The 18,971-nt window shown below is 42.0% G+C and overlaps 4 protein-coding genes across 7 annotated transcripts in view; 3 read left to right on the plus strand and 1 right to left on the minus strand.

Annotated features, from left to right (window-relative positions):
* Nucleotides 1-4,148, plus strand: part of myom3 (myomesin 3) — a 50,894-nt gene extending 46,746 nt beyond the window's left edge. Inside the window, exons 30-36 of the mRNA XM_071526199.1 lie at nt 188-226; nt 674-779; nt 2,289-2,452; nt 2,665-2,701; nt 2,916-2,938; nt 3,049-3,104; nt 3,213-4,148. Coding sequence (XP_071382300.1) covers nt 188-226; nt 674-779; nt 2,289-2,452; nt 2,665-2,701; nt 2,916-2,938; nt 3,049-3,104; nt 3,213-3,482 — 695 coding nt within the window. The 3' untranslated portion in view covers nt 3,483-4,148. The remainder of the gene's footprint in view (nt 1-187; nt 227-673; nt 780-2,288; nt 2,453-2,664; nt 2,702-2,915; nt 2,939-3,048; nt 3,105-3,212) is intronic.
* A 962-nt stretch (nt 4,149-5,110) lies between these two features.
* Nucleotides 5,111-6,169, plus strand: fabp10a (fatty acid binding protein 10a, liver basic). Its single transcript, XM_071526210.1, has 4 exons — nt 5,111-5,177; nt 5,389-5,561; nt 5,879-5,968; nt 6,119-6,169. Exons 1-4 carry the CDS (start codon nt 5,111-5,113, stop codon nt 6,167-6,169), a joined length of 381 nt encoding a protein of 126 aa, XP_071382311.1.
* Nucleotides 6,170-6,595: 426 nt separating this feature from the next.
* Nucleotides 6,596-12,881, plus strand: srsf10a (serine and arginine rich splicing factor 10a). 4 transcript variants are annotated; one of them, XM_071526207.1, is made up of 7 exons: nt 6,596-6,767; nt 8,138-8,242; nt 9,182-9,285; nt 9,412-9,583; nt 11,659-11,709; nt 11,832-11,864; nt 11,940-12,881. In XM_071526207.1, the coding sequence occupies exons 1-7, from the start codon at nt 6,703-6,705 to the stop codon at nt 12,103-12,105; spliced, it is 696 nt and encodes a 231-aa protein (XP_071382308.1). In that variant the 5' UTR covers nt 6,596-6,702; the 3' UTR covers nt 12,106-12,881. The 4 variants fall into 4 exon arrangements, with proteins under 4 accessions (XP_071382308.1, XP_071382305.1, XP_071382306.1 ...); XM_071526204.1 differs by having other exon boundaries at nt 11,832-12,881; XM_071526205.1 differs by having other exon boundaries at nt 11,862-12,881.
* A 277-nt stretch (nt 12,882-13,158) lies between these two features.
* pnrc2 (proline-rich nuclear receptor coactivator 2) lies at nt 13,159-17,319 on the minus strand. The gene is made up of 3 exons (XM_071526211.1): nt 17,142-17,319; nt 16,341-16,559; nt 13,159-16,084 (listed from the first exon to the last, which is right to left on the minus strand). The coding sequence occupies exon 3, from the start codon at nt 16,059-16,061 to the stop codon at nt 15,585-15,587; it is 477 nt and encodes a 158-aa protein (XP_071382312.1). The 5' UTR covers nt 16,062-16,084; nt 16,341-16,559; nt 17,142-17,319; the 3' UTR covers nt 13,159-15,584.
* Nucleotides 17,320-18,971: the final 1,652 nt, after the last annotated feature.

An 18,971-nucleotide genomic window follows, 5' to 3' on the forward strand; every position in this document is an offset into this window, starting at 1 on the left:
GCCATAAATCGTCCATCCGTAATGGCGAAGAAGCTCTTTATGTTTTGTTTTTTTCTGATCTCATTATGTGTCCTCAAGATTCAGATAGCATAACACCTTACCGCTAATCCTGCGTTTATTATTCATAGAGTTCCGACAACAATATAAAAACTCTGTCTGGAAGCTTAATTGTCCTTTTTATTTACAGAGTATGACAAGCTCCTCCAACAGCTGAGTAAACAGTGTGGTAAGTTAATCACAGTTGGAAGCCCTGATTTAGAGAACATCCATTGCGAAATGTGCCAATGACTTGTTTTTCACATCAGGTGCATTGTGTTGGGATGGGGATAGTACAACTTAAAGCCATGTTAATTAATTGTTTTGGTGCATTGTTTCAGAATATTAATGCGATGAGCTCCCCAGATAAGCTTAGCAGTGCAATGTTCTAAATTGCCAAGGAGACAAAAATGTAAACAAACAGTGGCATTAAAATTGTGCTCTTCCCTAAAATAATCCAGTGCCCCTGCCACCCTCCACCTCCCTCTCTCTCTCTCACTCTCTCTCTCTCCCTCTCTCTCTCTCTCTCTCTCTCTCTCTCTCCCTCTCTCTCTCTCTCTCTCTCTCTCTCTCCCTCTCTCTCTCTCTCCCTCTCTCTCTCTCTCTCTCTCTCTCGTTCATGCTGTCTGAACCCCAGCATTGTCAGCAGGCCCAGTGAGGATTCAGTGCACCCCCGAGGGTTTCAAGCTCTACTGCTCCCTCAAATATTATCTGAGCTACTTGAAGACCAGCTGGCACTTCAAGTGAGTCCACCTCTTTGACCCGACGCAACTTCCTGTGTAGGGCTGCTGCCGCGGAAGGTGGTGTTCAAAGTTTCACTTGAAACTGTATTTTAGTTAGTATAGTTATAAAGAAAGTAGTAAGTGTAGCAAGTATAAAGATGGCTGTTAACTGACAAATACATGGGAAAATACCAATACAGTGGAAGCACATCATATTCAATTGTCATATTCAATTTTGGATTAAAAAAATAAATAGAAGGGATCAGAAATTTCAATGGAAAAATATTGTCACATTGAAATCTTTCTTGTTTCTTGAAGGACTAAAACAGAAGTTTTGTGTTTGATTTGTATAAGCCAAAGGTTTGAGGGAGTTTGACTAAACTGGCCCACAGGGCCAAAAATTTAAAAGGCTTGGGAATCTATTGAGAACATCAGTTCCTCAAGATAGTGCTGTGTGGATCTGAACAGTGGTATAGTAATAGTGGAGGAGGTAGGAGTACTGTTGAGGGTAGATGGGTAAACCTTGATGTCTATCCTATATATTTCAATGGCAATTAGGCTGAGAGGTGAGTATACTCTTAATACTGGGTATTCTCTATATACTTGCATATACATTCAGCTACACTGCTGGGTGAGATGTAACCTGAGAGGGTGACCTGCATGATGTCTCTGCTAGTGTTTGCCATAGTGCAGAGCCCAACTTCATCTGCTGCTTAAATAGTTACTCTGACCAAACTGACCAACAAAAAATAAAAGTCTATCCTAGAGACAATTTGTGCCAAATTGGCCTATATTACGTTTTATGGAACACTAACTTTCTGATAAGAGTTAAAAGTTAACAGTTATTTAAGATGTCTTTTTTTTTTCTTAACAGCATATATACTCTTTTTGTTTTAGTAACGCTTTGCTACACATTCAGAACAACTCAGCAGCTCCACTGGAGCTACTGGGGGTTAAGTGCCTTGCTCAAAGACATCTTGACCTTAACCCTTGTCATTTTGTCACATTGGACATTGGTTTTTTTGACATAACAAAATTTGTATAATTGTGGAAAGGATGGAAAAGTTTCTATTTTGCAGTGTTATCCTGCTGACATGACAAGGGTAGCAGGTTTCTTAAGTCAGGCTACTAGCACCACCTGCTGGGGTCTTTAAGGATGGACATGAGAAAAGACAGTGGACGACTGAATAAAAACATCTGACTAGTGTGAGCTACATGGCATGCAGACTGTCGATTTCACCTTGTCCTGGATGTATTTAATTAGATGACTGTAGTCTGACCTGGAACTTTGTAAAAAGATGTTCCTACAACACAACTCCTTTCTTATTCCACTCTGTGAGACTGTCTGAGCTGGTAATTCTGAATCACTCTCTTCTCACTCTCTTCAGACTGAAAAAGTTGAGGTTGCAGAGAGAAAAAGGACATATAGGGCTACTGTAACTGTTTCTCTGAGTCTCTGTGTCTAAGTCTCTGTATCAAATTCATATGTAAGCAGCAGCAAATGACCTCTCGCTGCTACTTTCCCTGCAGGGAGAAGAGAATAGACCAGGAGGCCAGGAACAAGCCCGGCAGCAGTATGCAGAAAGTCTGGATTGAGATCTTTAACCCCACCGAGGGTGACAAAGGCAAATACACCCTGGAGATGTTCGACGGCAACGAGACACACAAACGCTATCTTGACCTGTCTGGACAAGGTGGGTGGGAATTGCATTTTGACTGACAAAGTTTGGTTTCCAGTCAAAAGACAGTGCCAAAACATGATTAGATTTGAGTTTTTCTTGCAATGTCGTCCGTCAAGAATAATATATTTTGTTAAAAATGTGAAAAGGGTACATTCATGTAATTGAAATGTGATGACAGCAGTTACCTAGTGTCTTATGATTTTGTCTTTTATTATTTTCAACAGCCTTTGCTGATGCCTTGCTGGAGTACCAGAGGTTGAAGTAAGTGCTGCATCACACAGATAGTGCGTCCAGCATGGCTTGCTGTGGTTGACACTAACCCAAACAGAAAACACTGAGGGGTCAGAGGTAACCGGCTATTTTCAGAGTTGTGGTTTTATTGTATAAGAATTCACTAGAAACAATTCAGCACAGATTGTGATACATGACACTGTGTACTGTCATATTGATTTGACCCCTTGTTTTTATCCCTCAGGCAAGTGGCGATTGCTGAGAAAAGTGAGTAATAGCTTAAGCGTTAATCCCTAAGCTATTTCTGTCCACTAAAGTGATTGAATGATCCTAGAGTGGACGTCCACAGAGAGTAAATCTTGTCCTTATTGTTTCAGATCAGGCTAGAGTGACAAAGGGTCTCCCCGATGTGGTGGCCATCAGGGAGGGCAAGGTACGACATTGTCAGCAAAACGTTACAGACACCACAGTAGTACTGACGTGATTCTTGTTGTTATCTGTCGTCGTGTTTGCCACTGACTCCTCTTCCCCATCTCCTCAGTCTCTGTGCCTGACTTGCTTCATCGACGGTGATCCAGCACCAGAGATCTTCTGGCTCAGGAACGACAGAGAGATCACCAGCAAGGGTCAGTTTAACATCACTAAGGAGCAAAAGTGCAGCACCATCACTGTCAGCAACGTCACCATGGAAGATTCTGGAAAATACTGCATCTTCGTGCGCAACAAGTACGGCTCTCAGACGGTCAATGTGACCGTGGGTGTGTACAAGCATGGGGATAAGCCTCCAGCAAATGCTGTGGAGATGGATTAAGACAGCAGGAATACACCCACTGATTCAGAAATGTAATTTTCGAAGGGATTGTGTGCTTCAGTTTGAGTTTTCACAAAATCGAGATAGAAAAGTCTTGATAAAAATAGATAGATATAGAGAGATAGAGAGATTGAAAGATGGTGGTGGTTTGTTTATGTGTGAGGGGATATAAGCAAGTGAAAAGACGTCCACCGAGGGTTAATCAGAAATATAATCCCCCCTATATTCTGCAAACTGTCTATATAATTTAACTACCACACAATGAATATGCCAGGGAGATGTCATATCCATTTACAACTTTGTCTGAAATTTCTGTCATAATTGCAAGAGATAATGACTGTGAGGTTAGGAGGTTAGGTTCATTAAGCAAAAACTGCACGTGGCTAAATGGTAATTACATGTCTTGTCTGTGACAGAGATGGGCAGATTTGAATTTCCAATTATATTCCGGGTTATGTTTTATTAGAAATGTCATGTTAGTCATGCACTTTGAGTACACGGGGTATGGCATGAACACTGTTTCTTTATTTCACTCTTCACAAAAGCCCCTGTAGTAATGCAGAATCACTGTAAAAAGCTCAAGTACTGGACTGTAGAGCATTTGCAGGATCAGATATGTCATAAGAATCTGTGTTCACTTGTGTCTAACGAATAAAGTAATTTCTCCAAAGTGACATGTTATATCTATGGGCACTCTTTAATATCTACTCCTAATAAATACATCTTCACAGTCTCATTCAATTTAAACTTCTCCTTTAATATATGTCAGAATATTTCACAAAAATTGAGAGCAAGGCTTTCTTTGTGTATTATTATGCAAGCAGAGATTATGTCTTTTGTACTAAAAAAGCAAACAGTCCGCAGTGTCACTGACCCCTCTGAAGGGCCCCGGTCAGCGGAGTAGAATGACTTTAGGATTAAGCTCAACAGCACATAACGACAGGGTCGCAGCGGTGCATGAAGATCAGTAAAGATCTAATGTTAAAATGAATGATTCCTCAAACAGTTGAAGTATAAATATGGTACACCATATATATTAAATAAATGTAGGCTTGTTTCCTCTATTAACCCTGCAGAATTACAAACAACAAAATTACAAACTATGCTCTATGCTTGATTCACTTTACTGTTAGTGAAGAACATACTTTGTTCCCCGCTCATGTAGTTTGCTGCATCTGCATCCTGTCTGAGTCTATCTTCTATCACAAGCAGCAACAATACAGAAATGTTGCATGTGAACAACTTGTCCTGTCAATGATGCAAGGTATCACCTCCCTACATGGCATGTACATGGGAAATCTGCACATAAACCCAGTTTTCAGCCTCTAACAGAGATCCTGAATTATGGATGACGTGGGACACAGTTCTACGATCCAAATCCATCCTCCATCTTTGGTGGAAGCTGGGGTCGGGCCAAATGGAGTAAGTGAACTCTAGGTTGTTCAAACAGTAGGGATTACTCCAGAGGCGGTTGTTACTGATTAGACACAGTCCTGGGCCCTCCTCTACCTTCAGGTATAAGAAGGCGTGGTAGAGCGTTGGCATCCTCCACATTGTGTTGAGCTTCACACAGCTGTCTCAGGCTCTAGCCCAGCTTGGTAAAGGAGAACCCAGACCTTCTAGACGACATGGACTTCAATGGAACATGGCAGGTGTACGCCCAGGAGAACTACGAGGAGTTCCTCAAGGCCATGGGTGAGCACAACTCATTAGGGGTAATGGTAATGCAGCTAGGGTATGGTGGAGAGGTAACGTACACCAAAAATTGTTGAGAGGTGCTGATCACTGGATCAACCGCAGCTAGGGTTGACATGAAAAAACATGAAATATCTTGAGAACAAATTGGCCATTTTGACTTGGCTAGAGAGTATCTAATACGCTCTGATAATCTTCTCTTGCTGACCAGCACTCCCAGATGATATCATCAAGGTAGCCAAGGACATCAAGCCCATTACTGAGATCCAGCAGAAAGGCAACGACTTTGTTGTCACCTCCAAGACCCCTGGAAAGTCTGTCACCAACTCCTTTACCATCGGCAAAGAGGCTGAAATCACCACCATGGATGGCAAGAAGCTCAAGGTATATAATCTGAATTTACCTTCTATGGAAGAAACATAGCAGAATTATGGCTGCAAGTCTACTTCAATGATATATCAATGTTATAGCATATGATAGATTTGTTTTTCCTGAGTTAATGAAGCAGAGAACTGTATCAATCCCTAAAGAAATTATGAAAGATACATCTGAACAATGGGCATGCAAGTGAAGTTTCTGACACACTTTATTCTTTGCTCCAAGACAATGTTACATTTTTCAGTGATATGTTCAAGTTCCCTTGGCTCCAGGTCTGTTTCTGGAGATCCATGATATTTATCGTGTCCTTCTCTGACCCCCAGTGCATTGTCAATATGGAGGGCAGCAAGATGGTCTGCAAAACCGGCAAGTTCTGCCACATCCAAGAGCTCAAGGGAGGAGAGATGATTGAGGTATGTCTTACTAGAGCTCACTCTCTCTCACACATGCACACACCTAAAAAACAAAAAATCTAAACTGTTAAATGATTAACACATAATGTCACTTATCTCTTGGCCACAAATTAAATGCATGTGTCTCCTGTTCCCCTTGTCCCATTTCAGACTCTGACCATGGGCTCCACAACACTCATCAGGAAGAGTAAAAAGATGTAAACTTGGCAGTGCAGAAACCATTGGCTATTTAAATAAAACTGTTGCTTACCAAGTGTGGTTTGTGTCATTTTCATCACATTCTATGTTGTCTGTGCAAGTGTGCATGTATGCCTCTTTGTATAGGCCTACACCACTCCACCCCTATTATGGCTGTGTAGCATCTACTGTAACTATGAATCTGGCAAGCAGAGAACAGCATCTCTGCAAGGTCAAGCATTTTAGTAAAGTTCCCAGGTTCAGTACCTGGAGACCTCCGCTCTGTTGTACACTGATGTTGATGCCACTTTGTCAACGACAAGGCTGTATGTGTGAGTGTATGAAGATATATGTATTATTGTTATTGTTAGGTTCAGTGGGTGGCAATACATCTGTGAGCATGCGCGTTAGGGATACTGGTGCAGCGGCCCCTTGCGAGTGGACGAACGTATTCACGTAGTCCGTGTCAGCTGCCTAGGCTTTTTGACAAAAAGAGCAACTAAATTGCGCTAATAACCTCATTTACAGCCACCAAATTGTAGCAACAGTCCGTTAAAATGGCGAGGTACCTAAGGCCTCCAAACACCTCTCTCTTCGTTAGAAACATCTCAGACGAATCCAGGTATGTTGTTGTTTCTACCCGGCTGGTGTGTATGCAGCATGTCCAAGCTAACGCTAGTTAGCAAATGTAGCTGTTGTTACCAAGATGGCTAACGTTACGAGTGAGCCCCGTTAGGGAATCTGAGTGGTTAGCTATCCCAATAGTCGTGCAGTGACGCTTGATAATTATTGTTTTATCCGAGTAGCAGTAGCTATAAGTTACTGCAGATAACAAACAATTAACAGTCATGTACATTTTATTGTATGACGCTCGCTAATACCTAACGGAAAGCTAAGAGAATGCATTGCCTTGTTGCAGCAACTCTCTGAAAAGGGGCAGGTCGAGTGGGATAACCATGAAGTCAAATTGCCGAATGTGAGAAGAACGTCTTCATAAGGGTTCTGTGTTTTTCCTGAACGTAATATTACTGTGGCAATATTTAACTAGACAACGTATGAAAACTAAAACTCCATATAGGATTAAGCAGTATTAATAGCTGCATTTAGCCGATCTATTTTTAACTAATTTACGATCCTCAATCCAAAAATGGACTCAGTCCTTTCCTGGTAGCCCGGCTCACAGATGTTTTGCTCCAGTGCCTGCCAAGAGCCCACTATGAATTTCTGTTCGAGTGACTGTGAGCTATTAAGGCATTATTATGCGTGGAATCACATGTCCGCCTTCTGAGAGGAGCTATTAAACTTCTTATTTGTAGATGAAACCTACCTTTGCCTACCTATAGTTTAAGAATGTCTACCAAACTGCATGTGTTTTTTATGCAAACAAATTGCCCACTGGGGAGAGAGTAGGCTTCAACAATATACCATTATTTGGCGCTGAGCCAAAACGTGAAAACATAGGGGTTACTCAAAGAACAAAACACATTAATGCCCCACAGATGTCACAAAAAGTACAGATTAGGCTAATTGCATAACACATGGAACTGAACCACTTTTATGTTATTTTACTTTTATATTTTGCTTTATGTGCTTAAGGCTGATTTGCCAACACGTTTTGAAATGTTAAATGAAATAAATATAGCCTCAGTTAAAGTACTTGCTGTGGTCATTTTTGAGTAGTCTTTGAGTAAACCCTGTGATATTACCAGCTCTGTTACTACATGACACAGGCCCTTTCTGGCTTTCATGGCTACTGCAGCTGCAAGGGGTTGATACTGTTTAGCTGGGTCTTTACCTTTTAAAATTGTATCTACTCAGCTAAACTCTAAAAATGATGATACTTCCTTTTGTGGGAAAGCAAGTCTGTCTGCTTAACAAGTATGGTCATATGCAGCGCTGGCACCTGCTCTTGTGTGTAGCCTGCACACTGGGCTCCAGCTAAATGGATCTGCTAGCCAGCAGAATAAATGTCCTTATTTCATGACACTTTAGGCCAGAGGATTTACGACGTGAGTTTGGTCGTTATGGGCCTATTGTAGATGTCTACATTCCACTTGACTTCTATACACGACGACCAAGAGGATTTGCTTACATTCAATATCCTTTATACTCTTAATTTAACATGTTGGAAATGGTGTTTTCACTGAGGGATTGCAAACTGTTAATTCTAACTTTTTGGTTGCAGTGGGTCTAACCTTTTGGTTGCAGTGGGTCAAGTCACACCTGATATTTATTTGATGATGAGTCACTGTGTTTTTATATCTCAAATGTTTAGCCCATTGCATGGGAAGATTTTTTGCTTGATTTTAGTATATTGTATGCAAACATAAACATATTCCTAACCAATATTTCTTCTGTTGTTGCCTCAGAAATGGTAAAGATACAGTTCTGGAGACCCCACACCAAAGAAAGTTGAAAGGCGGTTGTAGAGTAGATTCAAGCCAAAGACACCCAGGCGACAAGCAATAGTGGAATTTGGAAAATAAAGAGAAAGCAAAAGCATGAAGACACAAAGAGGAGAAAGAGAAAACCCAGGCTTCCATTTGTCTACCAAAGCGAGGAAAAGCAGTTTATTGGGCAAAGACAAGCAGGAAACCTCAAGTTCTTCTGCCAAGCCAATAAAGAGCAAGCTGAAGGTCAAAGGTCAAGCATGTTAAAGGTAACAAGCCAAACTTTTTGTATCCTACCAAACCTATCTGATGGATCACCATCTCAATATTTGTCTTGTGTCTTCACACAGTCCCAAATCAAGTGGGCCTATTTGATTCAGTTTTATATTTTGTAATTGCAGTAGTCATAATGACTTAAGAAAATTAATTTTCATTAATTTAACTTTTAAATTACCAGTTGAAAATTTCTGATTTTTAACCGCACTGGACATATCAGTCCAGTTGCTCCATGTATGTGCCTTGACAGAGTGGAGCCGTCAGCCTGTGTTGTAGCCTTGTCTTTGTAACTGTTGTGCATGTGTGCAGCTTTCTGTCCCAACTTTCCAAAATCCAAATTTGAAAATGAAAAGCCTTAACAATACAGCACGTTTGAGGACGTCCGGGATGCAGAGGATGCTCTTCACAACCTGGATCGCAAGTGGGTTTGTGGGCGCCAGATTGAGATCCAGTTCGCCCAAGGAGACCGCAAGAGTATGAACAGTTTTCATCCATATCTAAGCAGCATACACCTTACTACAGCAGAGACCCATGGTAGATTGTAAAAGATTTGTGAACTATTGAGTAGAATGTTGTCTCGATTTCAATATGTCCATCCAGCACCTAACCAGATGAAGTCCAAGGAGCGCCACTCGCCTCGCAGCTTCTCCCGGTATGATGATGGCGATCGGGATGGCCGTCGCAGGCGATCTCGGAGCCGCAGCTATGACCGCCGCAGGTCCCGCAGCCCCTCTTATGAGCGCCGGCCTCGGAGGTCTGAGAGCCCCAGAGAGTAAGTTAATCTGCTGGCAAGCCTGCCTCTAAGGGTGCATTCACACCTACAGTTTGTTTTCTGTGGTCCAGACTATAGTGGAAAAGATTACTTCATTGCCTTCACATTGCCCAATTACCAGAAACCAGAAAGTCACATGGACTCACAAGGAGCTAATTCATTGTCTCATTTATGATTTATTGGAGTTTTGGTCATCCCACGAGTAGGGCTGGGTTTGGGTTGTTAGAATTTTTTTTCAATACTGGTGCAAAATCAATACTTTTTTCGGTACCTTTTATGAGACAATCAGCTTCATTTTAGAGACAAGTTTGCAAAGTAGGAGTAGTGTAGTGTACAGGTGGCTTTTATTTTAAAGTTCAGCTTCCATGCACAACAAATGTTTACACTAGGGAAAGATCTTAGCTAGTACAGAAGATTTTCTGCGCGGCTCTGTATTTTTGTATAGTCACGAATACATTGCGAGGAGAGAGAGACGACCCACACACACCATCCCGAGATGCATATTGTAATTAGCCAATATGTAGATGTCAGATCCTATGGGAGGCGTAGCTTGCGTATCATTCCATGGGTCTGACTTGTCCGGCTAGGCAATGAAGCTAGAAAAATTAGCCATGTCTGCTTAAATCAATGCAAGCTCTGTTTCAGCTAGTATTGGCTAGATTGCTAAAAACATAGTCACCTGCACCAAGTCATTTCAGTGCTGTGCGTGTAAAGGCTCGTCGCGGTTAGAGATAGTATCAAAGTATCAAAATATCAAAAGTTGGCAAGTTGGTATCTAGCATCACTATAAACTATTTACAGTGTGGCCAAGAGGGACCTTGGCTACAAAAGCTAGAAAGCTAGTTATCCAAATGTGTTCTGAAAATACAGGGTACATATCCATGTGACTTTATTCTTATAGCAATAGCATACACTTTTGGAGTGTTGATACTGGGCTGCTCCTGCAGGTGGACCTCTACTCTCTCAAAGGCAGAGGAGCTGGCAGCATCTCCACCTTTTTATATAAGAAAAAAAAAAAAAAAAAAAGCTCTTTACTTACTATAGTTTCCAGGCATTTATTTATGCCTCTTCATATGATGACATGAGGGTGTTGGCGCACACGTTTTTAAAACACTTTTTTTCTAGGTACTTAATACACTAACATGATGCATCTTTTCCTGACTGACCTGGTCTCTTCCAAATACATCTGTAATTGCAGTAGCATTTTACTGCATCCGTTTCAAGGGCCTGTCTCTTCTTTATCCTCTCCCGCTTGGCTCCACCTTTTCCTCTTTGTATGACTGTGACTGACCATGTTTTACAGACATCATACGCTGCACGTTGTCAACCAGTATGCTTGGCACGGCTCGGACTGACGAAGGAAGCAAACAAACAAATCGCATCTTGTAATTGGCTAGGCATTGTTTGCTGAAGCTGTGTGGCCAGTCGCGTTTCATGACAAGCCAAGGATCAAACCATTAGGTGGAGGGCTGTACAAAGGTCATCTGCGTGTTGTAGCCTAAGTAAACTACATATTCTATTTTGAGTTTTAATCACTGACCAGGGACCATGACTGCAGGCCAAACTAAGCAGGCATGGCACTGACCTTTGATTACCCATCCCTACCCACAAGGTTAGAGATTCAGACTAGCCAAGCACGATGGACTCTGTGTTCTTTCCTGTCATTTACCTTCTGTGGTGTTCATAACAGTTAAGTTAGTTAAGAACAGAGACTGTGGTTTGCCTTTGGTTCATTTTGTTTCCAAACATGAGCAACTGCTGGCTGTCAGATGTCAACATCCGTCTCCTTATACCCATAAAACCTTGTGTTTTGGAGTTGTTTCCTGTGTTTGGTTTGGATTTTTTTGGATTAGCGGTCTCTGTGCGGTTATTTGGAACACAACAGAGTTCGAATGGCATTGTTCTTACCTGCTCAAACGAACCAAATTAAAAAGGTAAATACTCCAGATTTCGAATAAACCACTACAGACATGCTTTGGGTGAATGTGCCCTAAGAGTTTACATTCATGGCTATCAATGAGGATGAACATATTCATAGTCTAACTTGTGCTTCCTTGTTTTCTCTCTCTCTGTAGCTCTCGATCCTATGGGCGGCACAGACGGAGCAGAAGTCATGAGAATGAAAGGTAGGACAATTTGTTGCCCTGCGACAGTAGTGCAGGTGTTGAAGGAATATGTACTGTGCTAATATGTCTCACTAGACACACTCTTGTCATTGAGTAATGTGGTTCAATGTTTGTCCCACCAGGTACAGAGGCCCTCCCCGCGAGCACCACAGGGCGCACAACGACCCAGGCTCCCGTAGCCGTTCGGTGTCCCACTCCCCTTCACCCTCCAGATCCAGGCCCAAAGGCAGAAAGAGCCAGTCCAGGTCCCCCAGCCCAGTTGAAGAGTTCCACCCATCCTCCAGCTCCCAGAAACAGTCTTTGGGGCGCTCCCCATCACGCTCCTACTCTAGATCCATGTCTCGGTCACGCTCTCGCTCCAGGTCCTGGGCAGGCCGCAAGTCTGGAGGCCACTAACTGTACGCTCTTCCAAAGCCCTCTCATTCTGTCTCCAAGGATGTTTGTGTTCAACATTTGACTATGGTAACTAGAGAGTGCTAACCTCCATGTTCGCATTTTGTTAATTGCTAGTTAATCTCATCATATTATGGTGGCATCTGCTGCCACACACACGAGGGCAGCAGCAGTCAGAGACCATTATTTTTTTAAGCATAGTTAAAGAGGTGTTCGTTCTAAAGTGAGTTCATGGAAGATAGCTGGTCCGTTTTTAGTTTTTAGGATTTGCGTACTGCAGGATTATGTTACGGTTTCCAAGACGGTTTAGCTTCACCAGTTTATATTTTTGTACTTTGAGTTAGCAATATTCTGCAATGACAACCCTATTTTCTATTTAATGATATGAAGCTGTATTTGTTTTGATTTTATTAATTTGGTTCTATTGTTTGTCCATTGGATAAATGGTAAGAAAAACTGAATTTAATTTCAGGCCCCGAGATTCCAGGTTCAAGTTACTGTAAGTCCCCTGGCCTTGGATAGCACGTTTCAGCTGCCCTTTTCTTTTAAAAGTAAGCAAATTGTTTACTAGTCATTACCGTAATTGGCGTGAGAATGGACGATCGTGTGGAATGTAATTTGTTGCTACTTAAGTATTGTTTCTTTTGTTGTTACACGTAGCCATGATATATGCAAGGTGTGCTGCATTCATTTCTCTTGTGTACATAAGTGTTCCTTAGTGCTCCTTTATCTCCATTTTAGTGGTTTTATTCCACATGATTTATGTTCTTGTCAATAAATGGGTGAATTTTGTTTTTTCCTAAGTGATACTGTGTTTACTTTTTGAGCATGGGAACATCACAGCAAGAGGTTTGCAAATTATTATAACTCTAAAACATTTTCAGCTCTGTACCCGTTAGGCGAGTTCATTTTGCCATGGAAGCAATGAACTTAATGTAAGTTTGTGCTATTCATTTTTCTATATGGTATTCAGATTCAATTGAATGTTGATCAGAGCTATTAGGACCAATTCTGCGAAAAACACTCAGCAACTCCAATAAGAGACAGACACATAGCTAGGGGGGAAGGGGAGGGGATTTATTTTGTTTTTTGGAATTTTTGTCTTTGCCAATTTAAAGAGTGCATTGTTTTACATTTCAGTTTTAAACACCTAATTAATAACCAATTCTACACACAGGGCATATTTTTTTCCATATTTCGTGACATTGAACAAGAGGGATAAATTAACAGCCAATTCATTACATATTTAAAATTTAGCATAAGGAGACTTTAACATGTATGAATCATTCAGGGGAAAAAAAAAGTTTACATAAACAGCTGATAGAAGGTAGTACTTCACAAAAAGCATGGGGCCAAATTCAGTTGTCAGCTGGCGGAAGAACAGCTGAGAATTGAATGTGGTTTGATTTGGTCAATAAGTTGCTTCGCTACCCAATAATAAAAAAAATAAAATAACCCGCAAGTAGGGTTCAGAACTTCTTTTTGATGTGGGATTCAACATAGGCACAATCAGGTTTTGTTAAACTTAAGATAAAAATCATCAAGCTTACATCCTGTAAGCACATTCAAAGTAAAAAAAAAAAAAAGAAAAATCATTAAAACAATTCATACATATAAAAGTCTGCTGGGTTCCAATTGAAGTTTTTTAATTTTTCTTAATTTGCACTTAGCATCTTTCACCCTACACTGTGCATAATACAAAACAATAAAAACATGTGCAAGATCACTGGCAAGATAACACAGTGCAGGGGTACTGACAAATGCTATAGGCAGGTATTTCTTATCTTTTTTTTTAACAAAAATATTCAGTATTTGAAGTCAAGACACGTCCTTAGCATGTCTTATACATTCAGTGTTATTACTAAAAATACTTTTGTCGAGCAGGTTTCAAAATTGGCCTGCGAATGTACATATGCTACAAGTATTTTATACATTTCATTATATACATGGCTCTTTAACATTTTCAAGCTCTCATACTTTGTTTTGTTGTCTTTAAGCTGGCCATTACAGCTCCAATTCTGCGAAGGGAAAAGAAAAATGAGCCTCAATAAAAGGATTGACTCAATAATTGACAACCCAGAGGGAGATAGTCGATTACGCACCCACCATCAAAATAGCATATCGGTCTGTAACTTATGAAAAACAAATCTGATTGCAGTGCAAGAGGGTAGAGGGGTGCAAGAGGCAGTGAGTGTCTGGAGATTGTGGGATGGCCAACCTTTGAGACCTATTTATAAATGTAAACACATCCACACTGGCCTTGCGCCTCATGTCGAGTCCCCTGGGCCACATCACTTGCTTCAGCTCTGCCCTCCTTGCTTAAAAATGCATGCAGCCAACAGGACCATGACTTAAGAGCTAGAGATCAGGTGAAACTGTTACAGTCCCACATTTAAGTCTGGCCCTCTTCCGCAGTGTTTGAGCTGCAGCATTCCACTAAACAGGCAGAGACTGAAGAGCATTAACAGTACTGATTGGAAAATTTAAACAGCTAGAAGTGACCCCAGGGACTCCCATCTATTCGCCACTCAGGCCGACGAAGTCGATGTGGCACTGGTAACTGCGTCGGCCATGCAAAGAGAGGATGGCGAAAAACATACAGCTAAAACATTGCTTTGGTTACACACAACAGTTCATATATCTTTTAACTACAACACAAAAGGACTTACAAAATAATGCTATGATAGAGAGCTGCGGGCCTTAGGCAAGCTCAACTCCTATAGTGCAGTGCGCACAGCGCAATAAAAAAGGTACAGGAGTTGAGAGTCCAAGGTCCGTGTGCCATGGTCTCATATTACCCTTCAGTTTGAGGTTATGCTTGTGACCTGTACTCACTACAGCTGATCCCCTCCAGTAAGATAGCTTGTTTCCCTGCAGAATTGCAGTCAAGTGGCTTTTAAATCCCAAACAAGAAACGAACACTAAAAAAAAAAAAATAACCGGGCCCTAGTCAAAGAAATGCTACAAATGTGAATATGCTTTAGCACCTGAGGCTTCAGAGGTGACTCCAAAGGATTATCATAAACTAATGTCAATGAATAAGCATGTCTGTCCACAGAAATGGACTGTAAGAGAGATTGAACTCCTATGAATATCTAACCACACCTCTCGTTGGGAAAAAAAGCACACTCGATCTGCTTGAACAGCCAACATAAGAAGGAACAAAACAAAATAACAGAGCACAGAAGTACAAAGGAAATCCAGTTTGTCGTTAGTTACAGAAACTGACTCCACTAAGAGCACCACCCACCAGCAAGGCTGCAAGGCTGTAATATTTTGAAGTATTGGTTAAAAGGGTGGGCGTTGGATAAACATTTGCAGCAAAACATCACTGCAAATGCCTCCTACCCATCAAAGAGCTCAATCTAAAAATAGCTAAAAGTATTACAGCACTGAAGAGTTCCTGGTGGGTGGGTGCCCTCAAAGGAATCTTAGTTCATGCATTGGCTTTTTTTTCGAAAGGTCAAGTGTGGGAGTCCATCTCAGGCCTGCACCTTGAGGAGGCTCTTAAGCTGGAAGGCCATCATCTCCCTGTTGTCACAGGAGCCAATAGGGAAGGACACCCAGTGGCTGGGGGGCTTGGGCAACACGCTGGGCGAGGGTGGCTCGCTGAACTTAGGCCCTGCATAACTTGGGCTCCCCTGGGTGGCCAGGAGCGTGTTGAGGTGAGAAACTGCACCCTCCCAATTCTGATCGTAGTTGATGGCAAAACGGACAGAAGCATTTTTCTTCTCGGCAGACGCGGCCTGCCGCGCCTCTGGAGACCAGGGGTAGGCTGCGCCCTTGTCGCTCCTGCGGTGGCCGTGGTGGTGAAGGCCCCCCGCCACTCCTGCAGATACTGCTGCTGCTCCATTCTGATCACGGCCTCTCTGCTTGGCCCGGCCCAGCTGATGGTTCTTCTTGGGCAAGGGGCGCTCAGGGTGGGAAACTGGAATGTTGTACCTCTCTCCACCTCCCATACTGCGTTTACACTACGTGTCACCTACATGATGAGAATTATTAATTACCATCTACAAAACACTAGAATGTTGCAATTAATGCAATCCCGTGAGGGCATCTGTGGCAGTGATTTTTGCTAAAATAAAGTAAAGCTAAACAGAAAAATCTTCATATTTAGCTCACCGTGTACACAGGTCAAAAACAAGACAAGGGCTTCAGGGCTACGTGCAGAAAGACCGACCACCTAGTCTGTGCCACCCCTCCCCCACACACCCGAGAGAAAAACAGCCTTAGCTCACCTCTTTGTTGTCAGAAAGTTGACTAAGCAGAGATCTCTCTTCAATCTTTCCCCTCCAATCGGGCTCCAGGTCCTCGAAGTAGTTTTCTGCCTACTTCTCGCTGCACTTTTTTGTCCAGCAAGGTCTGAGGTTTTCATGTGCCAATGAGCGTTGTTTTCCCGTGGAGCCGAGCTGAACATCAATTCACCTCGGCGCACGATGCTCTAAGAAGTCGAAAACCTATCGGGTTTAAAAGGAAAATATGTATTGTTAGTAATGCTACAGCTTTGGCATTAGAAACATGGAGATTCGTCGGTGTGTTTGTTAAATCGACGATTAACATGAACGCTATTTTCTTGAGCAGGAAGGGGCATGTTCCGCATAATTCAGAAGTGCGTCATTAAAAATATTACACAACAGAATAAATGGTTAAATAATGGAACCTCTCGTGACTTCCGCTATCGGGTTCTCATAAACACAGTTGGTTATTACCGTCGATAATGTGCATAACAATTCGTTACGTAAAGCAACTGCGACTTAGCCCACTTTGTTGTTTGTGCGCCTCGCGCAGGCTAAGCAGCCGTCGCTTTGTCAAGTTGAAAAACAGGCTAGCTAGCTAGCCGAGGGCTCTGCATGGTTGTTTTGTAACTAAAACATGGAACTGACCTTAATTAGCTTGATCGTAATGGCTTTTAATCGATAACCTAACATATTCGTCAAGTAAATAACGGATTTCCTATCTGGGTCATATTACTTTGGCACTACACCAAAACAAAGAACACTGACTCAATATGGCGACGAAGCTCAATACGGTTTTCTTACCGACTCCTTCAGGCTTGGTTGTTGAAAGCCCTTCGTCAGAATATATGAGCTTGGCCTTTGAAATCTCTCGGCGAACAACGTAGAAATTATAGCAAGCTAAATTTCCTACAAATCCGTGAACCTTGGATTTCGTACGGTGTAAAAAGTGGTTGTATGATGCCACTTCTCCTCCCGACTCTCTGTCTGAATTGCAACAAAATGGAATCTACAGCAGGGATATGTAGCTTGCCCTAACCGAGATCCCACCAATCACGTACCGCCTCGAAACCGCGCGACCAATCGTCGAAGCGACTGCCAGACGCATTCATTGCTGTTGCCAGACTGGTGACGTCAATCCCAGACCCTCCTCTCTTCCTTTGTTGGGGGTATTTCCTGAGAGAAGTGGGGAAATAGCAACAAAACAACCCAATTTCATCACGAAAACATTCAATTTATAAACCACTGTGTATAGATCGCATATCTGCCGTTATATACAGTATCGTTTAAAGGCTTTGGATGACCGATAGACATAGTTTAACGTTATGTAATCTCAGCACCCCATTCAAACTCAAGAGGTGTGCAATTCCACAAATTAGATTGGAGTTAATATATATGTTTAATCATACAGGGAATATCAGATTTGTTTTACAACTGCCACGGTTCCTTTTTAGGCAAGCTAGGTCTTTAATGGGTTGAAACAGCTGCAACAGGCTGGAGAGGTCTTAACCGGTCGAAGAAACACAGCAGTTCTTTGCCTGCTAAGATCCCCACAGCCCATCCCCCACCTGTCTTCTTGACAAAACAAAACCTTGACAATTTTAGTGAAACTCAAGTAATTTATGATGGTGTCTTAAATTACCAATTTGTGGAACAGTAGTGAATGGGAATGGGTCCTACTCTATTCAGCACAATATGCTTTTTTGGTCATTTGGATGGTTTTGTTTTTTTCTTTTGCCCTCTCTTTCTCTCCTTGGTGGTATTCCAGTGAGTTTCCTGTTTAGCGCCTTAGGTCATTACTTTGGTTTGAACCTGCGAGATAATTCACCCTACAGTCAGCAGGCAGTCAGCCGAGGAGAAAGGCCAAAGTTTAGACAGCTGCTCTGTGTGAAAATCATCAACTTGGTGGAGGACATCTACAGTGATCCTGTTTTGTGAACTGGGAAAACAAAACAAGTCCCTTTTGTCCATAGACTCTTGTGGCTAGGCCCATGTTAGTTTTGCAAATAAAAATTTCAGGGCAAAAAGTTTAAAATTAGCCAATTTTCCTGCTCCTTTGATATAAGTATAAATTGACCAGTGTGATAAATTCAGGTGTGCTTTGAGCACCTTTCCATGTGAAGACAGAGAAAACTTTTTATTCTGTTCTCAACCAAAACACCCCATCCCCACCTGGGTCACTGTGGTTGGAACACAGCATTTTAGATTTGCAAATATAACTTCTCTGGGACACGTTGCCATTGGCAAAATGTGAGTCCACTATTCAAACCACTTTGTCATTCACTCTGTTCTCTCTCTGAGTGATAAATGACCCTGACCTGATTTGCACCGGTCAAGTCTGCCAGAGTGGACACAGCATATTACGTAAGTTTAAAGGCCTAAGTAAAAAAACACACAGGAGCAGTAAACTACTCCATGCTATGATGTTGCTAAGTGTCAATGTGCTGCTTTCTCTCTGATATGGCCGACCCATTACCCTCTCTGTCTGATTTGTCCTGGGCAATCACATATTTCTCTGTGCCATATGAGGCTCTTGGCAGACTGTCTGCCGGGGCCTTTCTGTATTTCAAGAGGCAGAAGGAAACCTATCCTCACTTTAAACTGCTATGGAAGGGAGAGTAAAACTTCAGGTCA

The sequence above is a fragment of the Centroberyx affinis genome, unplaced genomic scaffold (assembly GCF_046629955.1).
Source record: "Centroberyx affinis isolate AG114_WGS23_722 - 3 ecotype Tasmania unplaced genomic scaffold, CSIRO-AGI_Caff_v1 ptg001394l_1, whole genome shotgun sequence".
Taxonomy (NCBI): domain Eukaryota; kingdom Metazoa; phylum Chordata; class Actinopteri; order Beryciformes; family Berycidae; genus Centroberyx; species Centroberyx affinis.